Source organism: Schistocerca nitens, chromosome 4 (assembly GCF_023898315.1).
Source record: "Schistocerca nitens isolate TAMUIC-IGC-003100 chromosome 4, iqSchNite1.1, whole genome shotgun sequence".
NCBI lineage: Eukaryota > Metazoa > Arthropoda > Insecta > Orthoptera > Acrididae > Schistocerca > Schistocerca nitens.
The window spans coordinates 351,192,196-351,209,413 of NC_064617.1; the positions used below are offsets into that span (position 1 = coordinate 351,192,196).

The window sequence follows — 17,218 nt, forward strand, 5'->3', positions numbered from 1 at the left end:
CGGGCTTCAAGACAATTCTCAGCCGCATTCTGCAGGGGCAATGAAGATGCTCCTGCATCGTTTTCAGTTGGACATGTTTGATTACCCACAATACAGCCCGTAATTGTCTTCCTCTGAGTTTCATCTCTGCTCACATGAACCGCTGGCTATGAAGACAACATTTTGGTACAGACAACGAGCTGTAGGCCAGCGTAGAGAATTGGCGGAAAGCACTGGCGGCTACCTTCTATGATGAGGGTATTGGAAAGTTGGTACAACGCTACGACAAATGTCTAAGTCAGAACAGCGACTACGTAGGGAAGAAGCTGGAAGGTGTAGCTAACTGTTACAAGTAAAACATTTCTAATTTTCACTGTGGTTTCCATTTCGCGATCAGTCGGAACTTACTTTCTGGACAGCCCTCGTAGGTGCTTTAGAAGGGTCGAAATGTCCCTGATGATTTGATACTCAGGAGACGTCCACTAACTAGTCCACGTTCGAAATCACTGAGCCATCCTGAGTGACCCATTCTGCCGTTGCTGCCAACACAGTACTGCGCCCCCCCCCCCCCCCCCCATCCTTCTACATTCGCAAGTCCACCTGTCGTGACGTCTGGTCAATTCCGATTTACAATGGGGTATCTGGATACTTTTGATTAGACAGTGTATATTAAAACTGTCAACGTTTTCCTTACTACTCCCTGTCTTCCGTGAATCATTTGTGGAATGTAGTGTACAGACCTGAATCGACACAAATAGGCTATAAAATGATTTCAGAAAAAAGTGGACTTACATCCTGCACCCTGTATCATTTTCATACACAAATGAATGTTCGACTCTGCAGTAGATAACGATACAAACTGACAAGGGGAGGCCGCCAATTGTGAAATTCAGATTCGATTCATACTGCGCATAATAAAAGCTCATGGCCAGAGGTGTAATGCGGCAAAGCACCGAGATGCACTTCTCAGCCGTTGTCGAGAAAATCGACAGTTAAAAGAAACCGTTGTGGTGAAATACTCTCTACGATGTGTAACTTCTCAACAGCGTCGTGGCGCAGCGTTAAGAGCTCGGGTTCGTAATCCGATGGTCGCCGCATCGAATCTCGCGCCATGCAACCTTTTTTTTATTATTAGTTTTTTGTAATTCAAATATTAATGAATTGCTTACGCATGTTGGTGAAGGCGGATCGCTCTCCAATTGTACCGCCTCCATTTTTCCGTTTTTTTAACAGGGTGTACCAAAGCTCTCCCGTCCGCACTGATTTTCGACGATGTTATAAGTTGCGCTAGGGACCGCATCTACCTTCTTTCGAAGTTAGCAGGCAACTACGCTGTTATGCGGCGGCTCGTTTCGGCCCATTCAACATCTGTCCTTCAAGTGTAACGAGCGAGTAACGGAGTTTATATTTCATACCTGCCACAGCAAATTTGTGTTCGTGGGGTTTCTATTCTAATTCGAACGTTTGACTTACGCTATACGTATTCATTTCGGAATACCGTTTCTACGTATTCCGTTAACTATACGTGGTTAACATTATGAAGACAATAACATTTGTGAAATACAACTTTGTTTGCGGAAAACATAATTATGTTCGAAGTCGCCAGTTTTTCCACGACAAACGACTTTCAACAACTTATTATATGCATAATTGTTGCAACTGATTGCCGGGAATTACATATATATAGGGTGTTTCAAAAATGACCGGTATATTTGAAACGGCAATAAAAACTAAACGAGCAGCGATAGAAATACACCGTTAGTTGCAATATGCTTGGGACAACAGTACATTTTCAGGCGGACAAACTTTCGAAATTACAGTAGTTACAATTTTCAACAACAGATGGCGCTGCAAGTGATGTGAAAGATATAGAAGACAACGCAGTCTGTGGGTGCGCCATTCTGTACGTCGTTTTTCTGCTGTAAGCGTGTGCTGTTCACAACGTGCAAGTGTGCTGTAGACAACATGGTTTATTCCTTAGAACAGAGGATTTTTCTGGTGTTGGAATTCCACCGCCTAGAACACAGTGTTGTTGCAACAAAAAAAAAAAAAAAAAATGGTTCAAATGGCTCTGAGCACTATGGGACTCAACTGCTGAGGTCATTAGTCCCCTAGAACTTAGAACTAGTTAAACCTAACTAACCTAAGGACATCACAAACATCCATGCCCGAGGCAGGATTCGAACCTGCGACCGTAGCGGTCTTGCACTTCGGCCGGCTGTTGTTGCAACAAGACGAAGTTTTCAACGGAGGTTTAATGTAACCAAAGGACCGAAAAGCGATACAATAAAGGATCTGTTTGAAAAATTTCAACGGACTGGGAACGTGACGGATGAACGTGCTGGAAAGGTAGGGCGACCGCGTACGGCAACCACAGAGGGCAACGTGCAGCTAGTGCAGCAGGTGATCCAACAGCGGCCTCGGGTTTCCGTTCGCCGTGTTGCAGCTGCGGTCCAAATGACGCCAACGTCCACGTATCGTCTCATGCGCCATTGTTTACACCTCTATCCATACAAAATTCAAACGCGGCAACCCCTCAGCGCCGCTACCATTGCTGCACGAGAGACATTCGCTAACGATATAGTGCACAGGATTGATGACGGCGATATGCATGTGGGCAGCATTTGGTTTACTGACGAAGCTTATTTTTACCTGGACGGCTTCGTCAGTAAACAGAACTTGCGCATATGGGGAACCGAAAAGCCCCATGTTGCAGTCCCATCGTCCCTGCATCCTCAAACAGTACTGGTCTGGGCCGCCATTTCTTCCAAAGGAATCATTGGCCCATTTTTCAGATCCGAAACGATTACTGCATCACGCTATCTGGACATTATTCGTGAATTTGTGGCGGTACAAACCGCCTTAGACGACACTGCGAACACCTCGTGGTTTATGCAAGATGGTGCCCGGCCACATCGCACGGCCGACGTCTTTAATTTCCTGAATGAATATTTCGATGATCGTGTGATTGCTTTGGGCTATCCGAAACATGCAGGAGGCGGCGTGGATTGGCCTCCCTATTCGCCAGACATGAACCCCTGTGACTTCTTTCTCTGGGGACACTTGAAAGACCAGGTGTACCGCCAGAATCCAGAAACAATTGAACAGCTGAAGCAGTACATCTCATCTGCATGTGAAGCCATTCCGCCAGACACGTTGTCAAAGGTTTCGGGTAATTTCATTCAGAGACTACGCCTTATTATTGCTACGCATGGTGGATATGTGGAAAATATCGTACTATAGAGTTTCCCAGACCGCAGCGCCATCTGTTGTTGAAAATTGTAACTACTGTAATTTCGAAAGTTTGTCTGCCTGAAAATGTACTGTTGTCCCAAGCATATTGCAACAAACGGTGTATTTCTATCGCTGCTCGTTTAGTTTTTATTGCCGTTTCAAATATACCAGTCATTTTTGAAACACCCTATATATATATATATATATATATATATATATATATATATATATTACAAAAAACAAATACTAAAAAAAAAGTTGCATGGCGCGAGACTCGATCCGGCGACCTACGGATTACGAACCCGAGCGCTTACCGCTGCGCCACGACGTTGTAGAAAATTATTAATCGTAGAGTGTATTTCACCGCAACGGTTTCTTTTAACTGTCGATTTTCTCGACAACGACTGAAATGTTCATCTTGGTGCTTTGCCACATTACACCTCTGGCCATGAGCTTTTATTATGTGCAGTATGAATCGAATCTGAATTTCACAATTGGCGGTCTCCCCTTGTGAGTGCCAAACTACTGCCCGAACACAATTCTTTAGTTATCTCGGTCTTTGGTCCACCATGCAGCCGAACGTTCTCGGTGACGTAGGATAAAGGTGTGCTCTTAGTTGCCAAGGTCTGGAACTGCTTCGCTTGTTCTCTGTAAGTTCAAGTGACAATACAGCAGCGAGGTAAGCGATGTCTACTATTAGGACCACAAAAGAAGCGCCGATTTATTCTCAATGTTTATGAGATTTATACTTCACAAAAAACAGTCAGACACAGTGTGAAACCTTTGTAAAAATGTTTGTGTAGGTTGTGGAGAGAAACAATTGTTAAGAAGGAATTCGATGCGTTGCACCGTTTCAGAGTTAACTGACATTGTAGTTAGTCAATCAGGCCGTTGTGCGCGCAAATTCAACCGGCCCGCCAAATACGATTAGTGGCACTTGTTTCTCATAGCGTAGATGATAGCACACTAGACAGCTCAGCCTTTGTATCGGCTCAGATCTTCAACACAGGTCCATGTCCAATTTTTGTACCGCTCTGTTTTTCGATTTCAGCAAACAAACCAAAAGGTACGTTTGGCGACAACATCTCTGGCGGGCCACTTGAATTTGCGCGCGCAACAGCCTGTTTGGCTAACATCAGTTCTAATAAGCTCCTAAAAGGTGCAAAGCATGGAATATTTTTCTTGACAATTATGCCTCAGCACAACCTACGCTGCAAACACCTTTACAAGATGTGAATTTTAAAATTTTCCCGGCGAATTGACTGTTCAAACAAATTTCGGGCTTGCAGCCGGTCGTCGTTCAATACTTCGCACGATATTTCAACTGGGCAATGTGGTATGGCTTACACAGGTCAAACCACACGCACCGTGAAAGAACGCTCCACTGAACATCAACATTACACCCGCCTTTTGCAGCCAAGTAAGTCCGCTATTGCTGAACATTGTATTTCTACTGGACATTCAATGGAGTATGAGAAAACAATGATTTTGTCTACAGCAACGTCTTTCTGGGACTCCATTATTAAAGAATCCGTAGAAATACGACTGGCGAAAAATCTGTTAAACCGTGACAGCGGCTACCAGCTGGACAGTGCATGGAATCCCATCATCTCCACGATTTGCTCAAATCGAAGACGACAGAGTGCGTCGACGGCCGTGGCAAACAACAACGCAGAGGGCGACTGAGTTCCGCTATTCCACCAGCGAGGGCGCTGCCGGCGGGCAGTGTTGGTTCAACTATCAAGTTTTCGACGCATGCGCTATATATTGCGGAGCGGAGAACTTTATCGCCAGTCTGCGACGGCTCACCTGAAGATGACTGGCAGGTGCCCAGTTGAAATATCGTGCGAAGTATTGAACGACGACCGGCTGCAAGCCCGAAATTTGTTTGAACACCTTTACAAGATTTTCAGACCATCCTGTAGTGATTCAGATGGTGTTTAATTTTACTATACCAACAGTGATCATGGCTTTTCCAAGAAATCATGTTTTGAGTTATAAAAGGAGTTCACCGGACAAAATGTCAGTCGCCGCTTTCAAAGAGCACATTGCGCTATTCGGAGCAAAAAATGGTTCAAATGGCTCTGAGCACTATGGGACTTAACAGCTGTGGTCATCAATCCCCTAGAACTTAGAACTACTTAAACCTAACTAACCTAAGGACATCACACACATCCATGCCCGAGGCAGGATTCGCTCAGCCACTACGACGGGCTTGTTTGGAGCACTGTAGATATTTTTGGACTTGGTACTAGGCTGTCATATGGCCCTCCAATGCTGACTAGGTTCTCAGCTCATCCTTACAAGATTTTCACGCTGTTTCTGACTATCCTGTACATTTATTTTCTAGGAAGTATAAATCTCATAAACATTGAGAATGAGTCGGCGTTTCTTTTCTGGTCCTAATATTAAATATGCGAGAGTGGTCGCTAGACAGCGCTTACCTCGCTGCTTATCGTCACTTGAACTTACAGAGAACAAGCGAAGAAATTTCAGATGTTGAGGATTAGGAGTACCCCTTTATTCTACGCCACCGAGAACGTTCGGTTGCATGGCAGACAAAAGAACGACATAACTAAAGAATTGTGTTCAGGCAATAGTTTGGCATTCAGTCTCGATTGTTATCTACTGCAGAGTTGAACATTCATTTGTATATGAAGAAGACACCGAGTGCAGGATGTAAGTCCACTTTTTTGTCAAGTTGTGTGTATATGCCAGTCGGTTGTATGGAATCAGTGCAGTAAGATGGCTCGACATGAAGACGGGACAGAATGGCAGAAAAGAGGTCTCGTTGTCGAATATTCTCCTGACCATCCCCTGAAAAAGTTTTGTCTTCTTGACAATGACAGAAAACATTATACAGTGTTATACAGTCTAGTTGACAGTGACAGAAGATAGTAGGATTACAGCAACGTGCTCATGGGTATGAGCGAGTAATAGTCATGGGAGCTTGTGGGATTTGGAGGTGAGACAAAAGTTAAAAAGTGTGCGAATAAGTTTACATGTCAGAGTTTTTGGGATAAGTTGTAAAGATGCTGAGGAAGGTAGAATGAGACAACTGTTAATCCACTTTTCGTTCGTAGTCTTTTCATTAAATACAAACATACTCGCATTTTTCTGTTGGTTTTATTTACAGCCAGGAAGAGACTTCTCGAGTATCCTAAAATAAAATTCAGCTTCTTTCTCATTGCGGACATCGAGTTATATTGTTGCTGTACTCTTTAGTCCGAAGAGTGCTTGGATGTAGCTCTTTAGAGTAATCTATCCTGTGCAAGCCTCTGAATCTCTGCATAACTACTGCAACCTACATTCATCTGAACCTGTGTTTCAAACTTTTCGTTCCCTCTACAATTTTTACACCTCATACTTCACTCCATTACCACAATGGATTGCCTGACGCCTCAGAGTGTGATCTACTGACTGATTCCTTCTTTTAGTAAAGTTGTGCCATAAATTTATGGCCAATGTTTCAGGGCGTAAATGTAAATGTATTCCTTTTAGCAGCAGCTGTTTCAGCCGTGTGTGTCTGCAGAGTGTGCGGCCATTGGGGGAAGTGTGGCTCATGATGACTCCACCGGCATTCGCTTCCTCGGTGCCAGCGCCCTTCCACAGCCTCGTCTTGCAGGTTAGTGCTGCAGTGGCCAAACAGTTTTAACACGCCATGCGATTCATATACAATTACACAAAACATCCGAGAATTTCATTGTACCGAGGAAACCATTAGCAGTACGACATTCCACCGCTAGGTATCTCGAGGTACACTTCTTAACTTCTGTGGCACAATGTTGCATCATCTTTGGCGCATACAGTTGTGAGCCGCAGTGGTGTGCCTCAGGATGGGTTTCAGTGCTTCTACGAATTGTGGAATGACTAACGTGAAGGAACAACGGATTTGTAACAAATTCTGTTTCAAGTTGAAGAGTTCTACAGCTTAAACACACCGCATGCTGACAGATGTATTCAGTGGGAGTGCACTAAGTTAAGCAAAAACATTTAAAGCGCTGCAAGGAAGGCCGAAAATCTGTGGAAGAGGGCAAACATTTTGGTCGACCCTCAACGTGCATAATACTGGAAATGATCATGCAAGTGCATGGCATGATTCACGAAGACTGAAGGCAGACAATTCACAATGTTTGTAACAGGCTTGGGCTGTCGTATGGTACATGTCAACAAATTCTAGCAGATGAAATGAACACGAGACGTATTTCACCGAAGTTTGTTCCTCGCCTTCTCAGCATCGACCAACGAAGCCTCATGGTTCAGACACGGACTGAGCCACAACAAAGAGTTCGAGAGAGTCCACCATTCTTATTCAAAGTAATAACGGATGATGAATCTTGAGTCTATAGTTAAGATCCTGAACGAAGGAGCAGTCATCGCAATGGAAAATGCCATCTTCTCCAAGGCCGAAAAAATCTCGACAAGTTCGCAGCAACGTAAACTAAGGGCTGACCATTTTTTCCGACATTCGGGGAATAGTACATAAGGAGTTTGTTCCTCCTGGTCAGACCGTCGACGCTCAGTTTTACTGCGAGGTTTTCAGGCGACCGAGGGAAGATGTTCGGCGCAGACGGCCAGAGTTGTGGAAAAATAAAGACTTTTTAGTGCACCACGAAAAGGCACCTGCGCACGCCTCGTAGGTTGCGAAGGAATCGCGTTGAATGTGCGACATTTTGACTCAACTGATAACATCCAACTGGAATCACAATGGTTCCAGAACACCCTTCATCCTGAGCACTGCCAATAGTGCTTCCAAAAATGAGAATAACGCTGGGATCGTTGCACACAAGCCCAAGGTAACTATTTTGACGGTTACAGAGGACTTGAGGACATAAGTACAGTTTTCTGATTTTTACAATGAAATTCTCGGATATTTTAGGTAGCACTACTATGGTATACAGATTGTCCACAATTTTAAGGGCAAAAGTTATGCTGTAGCAGAGCAGTCAAAGTTGAGCTTAATTATCCACAGAAATTTATTGAAGTGAGGCGAAGTCCTTAAACCTTCATTTACTGTAATTGTAAAAAAAAAAAAAATATAATACCAGAAATGAAAATTTTTACTTTAATAGTTGAACTGTTATTGTGTTAATAACAAATTATTATATTTAAAATGATACGAAGTCCTTAAAATGTATAAAGTGTTCAGAGTGCTTGTAAAGCCCGACAGAATTATACAGTCAAAGTACATTAAGGAACTGAGAAGTCCTGAAAGAATCATACAGTTTGTATCATCGCTTCTGGTGATACTTGTAAAACAGTTCTTTTTTTCATTAATGCACAAAAAATATTACACCCTCAACACATTGAACGTGATTTAGATTCCGCTTTTGTAAGTGAACAAAGTTCACATATGCCTCTTGAACTGATAAACGTTGGCCGTTGAGATCTTGTATGTGAAAACGTATGTCGTTCGGTACCGAAAATGCTGTATTTTTTTTCTTTTTGGAGTTTAAAGAGTAGAACTTTGTTCATTTTTGTGCCTGTTCCTAAAGATGGGCATGGTTGTGGAACGATTTCTCGTCTTCCATTGTGCACCAGAGACAGATGCAGGGTGCGTATTTTCCTCTTCATTCTCCTCCTCTTCCTCATTTTACTGCTGTTTCTGCAACATTTTGTGAAATACTAGCAAATATTGAAAGAGATACTGGTTGAACATCTTCCTCATTGTCCATCTCTTCCTCATTATCACTTAGCGCGGTTCTGTAATATTTTGTGCAGTACTAGCTCACACTTGAAGATTCTTTGCATTATTCTTATTGCGCCAAGTACCACTTATCATTTCATATTGACTGTCATCACTACAATCAAATGGTCTAGCAATATCATCTGAAAAATTTACTACTTTAGTAAGAATTTCTTCGTCGGTAAGATCTCTAATACATAGCCAAAACTTAGAACAAAAAATTTTACTAAACTGATTGATGGTGTATTATTCACACATTATTTGTACGGTCTTTTTATAAAATTAAACGCCTTATTGTCCTCAGCAAGGATATTTTTTTATTTATAAAAGGTCTTGAAAGCAGAATAAGCTATAAACACGAAATAAAAGCAAACAAAAGTCAACCTAAACTCAGCTAGTGAAGTCAATGCCCTGCACCTGACGGGATGCTAGGTCCCAAGCATACTTTACGCAATAATTGAATATTCCAAGAATACTATCTTGATATATTATCAAAATTACCATTAGTATGTATGTTGTTGTTGTTGTGGTCTTCAGCCCTGAGACTGGTTTGATGCAGCTCTCCACCCTACTCTATCCTGTGCAAGCTTCTTCATCTCCCAGTACCTACTGCAACCTACATCCTTCTGAATCTCCTTAGTGTATTCATCTCTTGGTCTCCCTCTACGAGTATTACCCTCCACGCTGCCCTCCAATACTAAACTGGTGATCCCTTGATGCCTCAGAACATGTCCTACCAACCGATCCCTTCTTCTAGTCAAGTTGTGCCACAAACTTCTCTTCTCCCCAATCCTATTCAATACTTCCTCATTAGTTATGTGATCTACCCATCTAATCTTCAGCATTCTTCTGTAGCACCACATTTCGAAAGCTTCTATTCTCTTCCTGTCCAAACTATTTATCGTCCATGTTTCACTTCCATACATGGCTACACTCCATACAAATACTTTCAGAAACGACTTCCTGACACTTAAACCTATACTCAATGTTAACAAATTTCTATTCTTCAGAAATGCTTTCCTTGCCATTGCCAGTCTACATTTTATATCCTCTCTACTGCGACCATCATCAGTTATTTTGCTCCCCAAATAGCAAAACTCCTTTACTACTTTAAGTGTCTCATTTCCTAATCTAATTCCCTCAGCATCACCCAACTTAATTCGACCACACTCCATTATTCTTGTTTTGCTTTTGTTGATGTTCGTCTTATATCCTCTTTTCAAGACACCATCCATTCCGTTCAACTGCTCTTCCAAGTCCTTTGCTGTCTCTGACAGAATTACAATGTCATCGGCGAACCTCAAAGTTTTTATTTCTTCTCCATGGATTTTAATACCTACTCCGAATTTTTCTTTTGTTTCCTTCACTGCTTCCTCAATATAGAGATTGAATAACATCGGGGAGAGGATACAACCCTGTCTCACTCCCTTCCCAACCACTGCTTCCCTTTCATGTCCCTCGACTCTTATAACTGCCATCTGGTTTCTGTACAAATTGTAAATAGCTTTACGCTCGCTGTGTTTTACCCCTGCCACCTTCAGAATTTGAAAGAGAGTATTCCAGTCAACATTGTCAAAAGCTTTCTCTAAGTCTACAAATGCTGGAAAAGTAGGTTTGCCTTTCCTTAATCTAGCTTCTAAGATAAGTCGTAGGGTCAGTATTGCCTCACGTGTTCCAATATTTCTACGGAATCCAAACTGATCTTCCCCGAGGTCGGCTTCTACTATTTTTTCCATTCGTCCGTAAAGAATTCGCGTTAGTATTTTGCAGCCGTGACTTATTAAACAGATAGTTCGGTAATTTTCACATCTGTCAACACCTGCTTTCTTTGGGATTGGAATTATTATATTCTTCTTGAAGTCTGAGGGTATTTCGCCTGTTTCATACATCTTGCTCACCAGATGGTAGAGTTTTGTCAGGACTGGCTCTCCCAAGGCTGTCAGTAGTTCTAATGGAATGTTGTCTACTCCCGGAGCTTTATTTCGACTCAGGTCTTTCAGTGCTCTGTCAAACTCTTCACGCAGTATCATATCTCCCATTTCATCTTCATCTACATCCTCTTCCATTTCCATAATATTGTCCTCAAGTACATCGCCCTTGTATAGACCCTCTATATACTCCTTCCACCTTTCTGCCTTCCCTTCTTTGCTTAGAACTGGGTTTCCATCTGAGCTCTTGATATTCATACAAGTGGTTCTCTTTCCTCCAAAGGTCTCTTTAATTTTCCTGTAGGCAGTATCTATCTTACCCCTAGTGAGATAAGCCTCTACATCCTTACATTTGTCCTCTAGCCATCCCTGCTTAGCCATTTTGCACTTCCTGTCGATCTCATTTTTGAGACGTTTGTATTCCTTTTTGTCTACTTCAGTTACTGCATTTTTATATTTTCTCCTTTCATCAATTAAATTCAATATTTCTTCTGTTACCCAAGGATTTCTACTAGCTCTCGTATTTTTACCTACTTGATCCTCTGCTGCTTTCACTACTTCATCCCTCAAAGCTACCCATTATTCTTCTACTGTATTTCTTTCCCCTATTCCTGTCAATTATTCCCTTATGCTCTCCCTGAAACTATGTACAACCTCTGGTTCTTTCAGTTTATCCAGGCCCCATCTCCTTAAATTCCCACCTTTTTGCAGTTTCTTCAGTTTTAATCTACAGCTCATAACCAATAGGTTGTGGTCAGAGTCCACATCTGCCCCTGGAAATGTCTTACAATTTAAAACCTGGTTCCTAAATCTCTGTCTTACCATTATATAATCTATCTGAAACCTGTCAGTATCTCCAGGCTTCTTCCATGCATACAATCTTCTTTTATGATTCTTGAACCAAGTGTTAGCTATGATTAAGTTGTGCTCTGTGCAAAATTCTACCAGGCGGCTTCCTCTTTCATTTCTTCGCCCCAATCCATATTCACCTACTACATTTCCTTCTCTCCCTTTTCCTACTACCGAATTCCAGTCACCCATGACAATTAAATTTTCGTCTCCCTTCACTATCTGAATAATTTCTTTTATTTCATCATACATTTCTTCAATTTCTTTGTCATCTGCAGAGCTAGTAGGCATATAAACTTGTACTACTGTGGTAGGCGTGGGGTTCGTATCTATCTTGGCCACAATAATGCGTTCACTATGCTGTTTGTAGTAGCTTACCCGCATTCCTATTTTCCTATTCATTATTAAACCTACTCCTGCATTACCCCTATTTGATTTTGTGTTTATAACCCTGTATTCACCTGACCAAAAGTCTTGTTCCTCCTGTCACCGAACTTCACTACTTCCCACTATATCTAACTTTAACCTATCCATTTCCCTTTTTAAATTTTCTAACCTACCTGTCCGATTAAGGGATCTGACATTCCACGCTCCGATCCGTAGAATGCCAGTTTTCTTTCTCCTGATAACGACATCCTCTTGAGAAGTCCCCGCCCGGAGATCCGAATGGGGGACTATTTTACCTCCGGAATGTTTTACCCAAGAGGACGCCATCATCATTTAACCATACAATAAAGCTGCATTCCCTCAGGAAAAATTACGGCCGTAGTTTCCCCTTGCTTTCAGGCGTTCACAGTACCAGCACAGCAAGGCTGTTTTGGTTTGTGTTACAAGGCCAGATCAGTCAATCATCCAGACTGTTGCCCCTGCAGCTACCGAAAAGGCTGCTACCCCTCTTCAGGAACCACACGTTTGTCTGGCCTCTCAACAGATACCCCTCCGTTGTGGTTGTACCTACGGTACGGCTATCTGTATCGCTGAGGCACGCAAGCCTCCCCACCAACGCCAAGGTTCATGGGGGGAGGGTAATTAAATAAATATTATAAATATTATCTCTCACTTCAGTTCATATATAAACCTTGTTTTTTATGTAACTTTGCAACATTGTTTAACACACTAATCAACCATATTCAAAACAGTTGTTCATATTTCTGACTGATGTATAAAATTCTGAATGGAGATCAGCCGTGCTAACATCCAGCATAGAAAGCACAAACTGTACGGAATAGGACCTGTCTGTTCTACAGTTCTAACAGGCGTTGAGTTCCATAATTTCACGCAAAATCTGGCGGGACTCGTAGGTTCCGTCAGTAGATAAAGAGTTAAACTTGCCATTTTTTACATAATGATTTTCTGAGTTCGGTGACATGTCGTGACTCAAGAACTAAAATTGATAGGAAGTAGTTGGAACTTATTACACACTGTTGGCCATTGAACTTGTAATACCAAGAAGGATAGAAAATGACGCTATTTTACTTTTCATGCATACAGAGTACAGAGGGAATAATGTGATAGAATTTGTAGATGATTTGGAGCATACAGATCGAGAAATTCAGTACACAGAAGGGTCACCTCTGGCACCAACAACGGCATTCTGGATAGACATTCTGGTGACTGAGCTTAGGTAACAGATACTGTTTCAACTCTGTGACAGAATTCTTCAGTTGTCGTCTCTGGCAGATAGAAGCATGACAGTCACTTGGCAACCCATGACTGGCTGTTTTCAGTGGATGAGAAATCTGGCGGTCTAAAGCGCTGCAGTCATGGACCCGGCGGAGGTTCGAGTCCTCCCTCGGGCATGGGTGTGTGTGTTTGTCCTTAGGATAATTTAGGTTAAGTAGAGTGTAAGCTTAGGGACTGATGTCCTTAGCAGTTAAGTCCCATAAGATTTCACACACATTTGAACATTTTGTTTTTGAGAAATCTGGAGAACGCGCTGGCCAGTGCAACAGCCAAACACATTGTGCATCGGCCTTGCGTTATCTTATTGAGAGATTGTCACGGAGACATCAAAGATAGGACACAGCACTGGCATTAAAATGTCTGTAAAGTACCGGCTGCTGTCTAAATTACCGGTTTTGTGAGTCAGCAGTGATGGTGTTGTGTTCCCAACGACACTAATACATTCGTGCCAGATGGTGGGCTGGTATGGCGATGACGAATGCAACGTTGGTTACCCCAGGAACCTCCATACATGTATAAGCGTACTGTGATGCGGTACACAGAAGCGTGACGTTTGAAAAGACTACCTGTTCCAGTGTGGCACGATTGTTGGTGAGTGTCTCGTGTCTTTCTGCTGCAGTGTCATCCAAAGACGCAACAATGGCTGACAGTCCGTGCTGCTCCAGACATTGTCGCACTATCCATAAGAATATTGCCTTGCTGTAAAGAAGCCCATCTCCTGATTCAAATTATGTGATGTGGCAGTAAGGTTCTGGACTGCTGAGCAGACATGTCCATTCTCTCAGGCTCTAGACACATGGGGACGTTGAAATCCTATATGACTCCCTTGAACCCTCGATTCCATATTCACATCACAGCTGTGGGATCGAGTGCAATGTGAGCAACAATATTGTGGAACAGTAAGCCGTACTCTTGATAGGCCACTCCCGTGTTGCAATCCGACATGCGCATCCTTCTCTTTACATAGGGCACAACCCGATTTTCTCACCAGCAATCATAATTTAAATGCAGTTTCTGAATGAGGATTCCACTGCTTAATCTATCGTTATGTACAGAATGCAGATGTTCTTATTCTTACCTACACTGTGCATTTACGCTGAAATACTGATGGTTTGCATGTCCAGCATGTAGTTCAAATTATGCCAGTCTGAAGTTCTGTTGCATGCTGCCTTCATGGTGTTGCAGTTTCTGTAGTTAGCAGCGTATCTCGAAAGACTGCTATAGTCCGACTAAAATTACTTGATAGCTGACACTTCATGCATTGTAGCTCATTTCCTCCAATCAGAGTGCTCAACGTCTTGCCTGAACCATTCGCCATTGCCAAACTGCTACAACAATTAGTAAGTTCACTTCCAATTCCATGTTCAGCTTTCTTTCTTGATTTGTTTGGATCCTGAATCCTTGGGCTCCCCATTATATTTCGTATTTCATCAAACATGATAACCACACCATAAACAACACACACACACACACACACACACATCTACATCTACATCTATATGGATACTCTGCAGATCACATTTAAGTGCCTGGCAGAGGATTCATCGAACCACCTACACAATTCTCTATTACTCCAGTCTCGTATAGCGCGCGGAAAGAACGAACACTTATATCTTTCCGTACGAGCTCTGATTTCCCTTATTTTATCGGGGTGATCGTTCTGCCCTATGTAGGTCGGTGTCAACAAAATGTTTTCGCATTCGGAGGAGAAAGTTGGTGATTGGAATTTCGTGAGAAGATTCCGTCGCAACGAAAAACACCTTTCTTTTAATGATTTCCAACCCAAATCCTGTATCATTTCTGTGACACTCTCTCCCATATTTCGCGTTAATACAAAACGTGCTGCCTTTCTTTGAACTTTTTCGATGCACTCCGTCAGTCCTCCCTGGTAAGGATCCCACACCGCGCAGCAGTATTCTAAAAGAGGACGGACAAGCGTAGTATAGGCAGTCTCCTTAGCAGGTCTGTTACATTTTCTAAGTGTCCTGCCAATAAAACGCAGCCTTTGGTTAGCCTTCCCCACAACATTTTCTATGTGTTCTTTCCAATTGAAGTTGTTTGTAATTCTAATACCTAAGTATTTAGTTGAATTTACGGCTTTTAGATTAGACTGATTTGTCGTGTAACCGAAGTTTAACGAGTTACTTTTAGCACTCATGTGGATCACCTCACACTTTTCGTTATTTAGGGCCAACTGCCACTTTTCGCACCATTCAGACATTTTTCCTAAATCGTTTTGCAGTTTGTTTTGATCTTCTGATGACTTTATTAGTCGATAAACAACAGCGTCATCTGCAAACAACCGAAGAGGGCTGCTCAGATGGTCTCCCAAATCGTTTATATAGATAAGGAACAGCAAAGGGCCTATAACACTACCTTGGGGAACGCCTGAAATCACTTCTGTTTTACTCGATGACTTTCCGTCAATTACTACGAACTGTGACTTCTCTGACAGGAAACCGCAAATCCAGTCACATAACTGAGACGATATTCCATAAGCACGTAATTTTACTACGAGCCGCTTGTGTAGTACAATGTCAAAAGCCTTCCGGAAATCCAGGAATACGGAATCTATCTGAAATCGCTTGTCAATAGCACTCAGCACTTCATGTGAATAAAGAACTAGCTATGTTTCACAGGAACGATGTTTTCTAAACCCATGTTGACTGTGTGTCAATAGACCGTTTCCTTCGAGGTAATTCAAATGGCTCTGAACACTATGGGACTTACATTCTGAGGTCATCAGTTCCCTATAACTTAGAACTACTTAAACCTAACTAATCTAAGGACGTCACACACATCCATGCCCGAGGCAGGATTAGAACCTGCGACCGTAGCGGTCGCGCGGTTCCAGACTGTAGCGCCTAGAACCGCTCGGCCACCCCGGCCGGGAAGTCACGATTATTAGTTGCTAAGAGGTCAAGTGTGTTTTCACAACCGTTTACGCCGGCCGCGGTGGCCATGCGGTTCTGGCGCTGCAGTCCGGAACCGCGGGACTGCTACGGTCGCAGGTTCGAATCCTGCCTCGGGCATGGGTGTGTGTGATGTCCTTAGGTTAGTTAGGTTTAAGTAGTTCTAAGTTCTAGGGGAGTTATGACCTAAGATGTTGAGTCCCATAGTGCTCAGAGCCATTTGAACCATTTGAACAACCGTTTACTATTCGCGTGGGCTCATGAACTAACTGCTCGAAATAATTTTCAGAGAATGCGTTTAGCACAATTTCGGATGATATTTTATGCGTACCTCCGGAATTAAACATATATTTTCGCCAACTTATCGAAGGTAAACTAAAGTCACCACCAACTATTATCGTATGAGTCGGGTACGTGTTTGAAATCAAACTCAAGTTTTCTTTCAATCTTTCAGCAACTGTATCATCTGAACTGGAATGTCGGTAAAAGAATGCAATTATTATTTTATTCCAGTTGCCAACAATGACCTCTGCCCATACTAAGTCACAGGAAGTATCAACTTCAATTTCACGACAAGTTAAACTACTTCTGAAAGCAACAAACACAAAGATGAGACGAAATACACATGTTTCATACACAGCACTAATCAAAAACTACTGGATTCTTCCAAACAAGATGTGATTCAGCATCAGATATACAGTTATTGTAACTGCAGACATCGGCTTACAACAGATAAGTTTTGCACGACATAGCGTGAAGTTGAATTTTTTAAGGCTGCATTTGATCGTTGTGACTGGACCACTAGAGTTAACGACTTGCTAGTATAGTATGATGACGTAGCATAGTAGTTATCGTGTAAACCACATGTGTGAAAAGTCATAGGTTCGAATGTCGTCAAATGCAACGAAATTTTTAATTTTTCTAAATTTAATCAAAAGACTTTGATT

At 42.4% G+C, this 17,218-nt stretch overlaps 1 protein-coding gene across 1 annotated transcript in view; it reads left to right on the top strand.

Annotated features, from left to right (window-relative positions):
- The window catches only part of LOC126252305 (glutamate receptor ionotropic, delta-1-like), a 228,569-nt gene that overhangs the window by 17,363 nt on the left and 193,988 nt on the right, over positions 1-17,218 (top strand). The window contains exon 4 of the mRNA XM_049953187.1: positions 6,746-6,838. Coding sequence (XP_049809144.1) covers positions 6,746-6,838 — 93 coding nt within the window. The remainder of the gene's footprint in view (positions 1-6,745; positions 6,839-17,218) is intronic.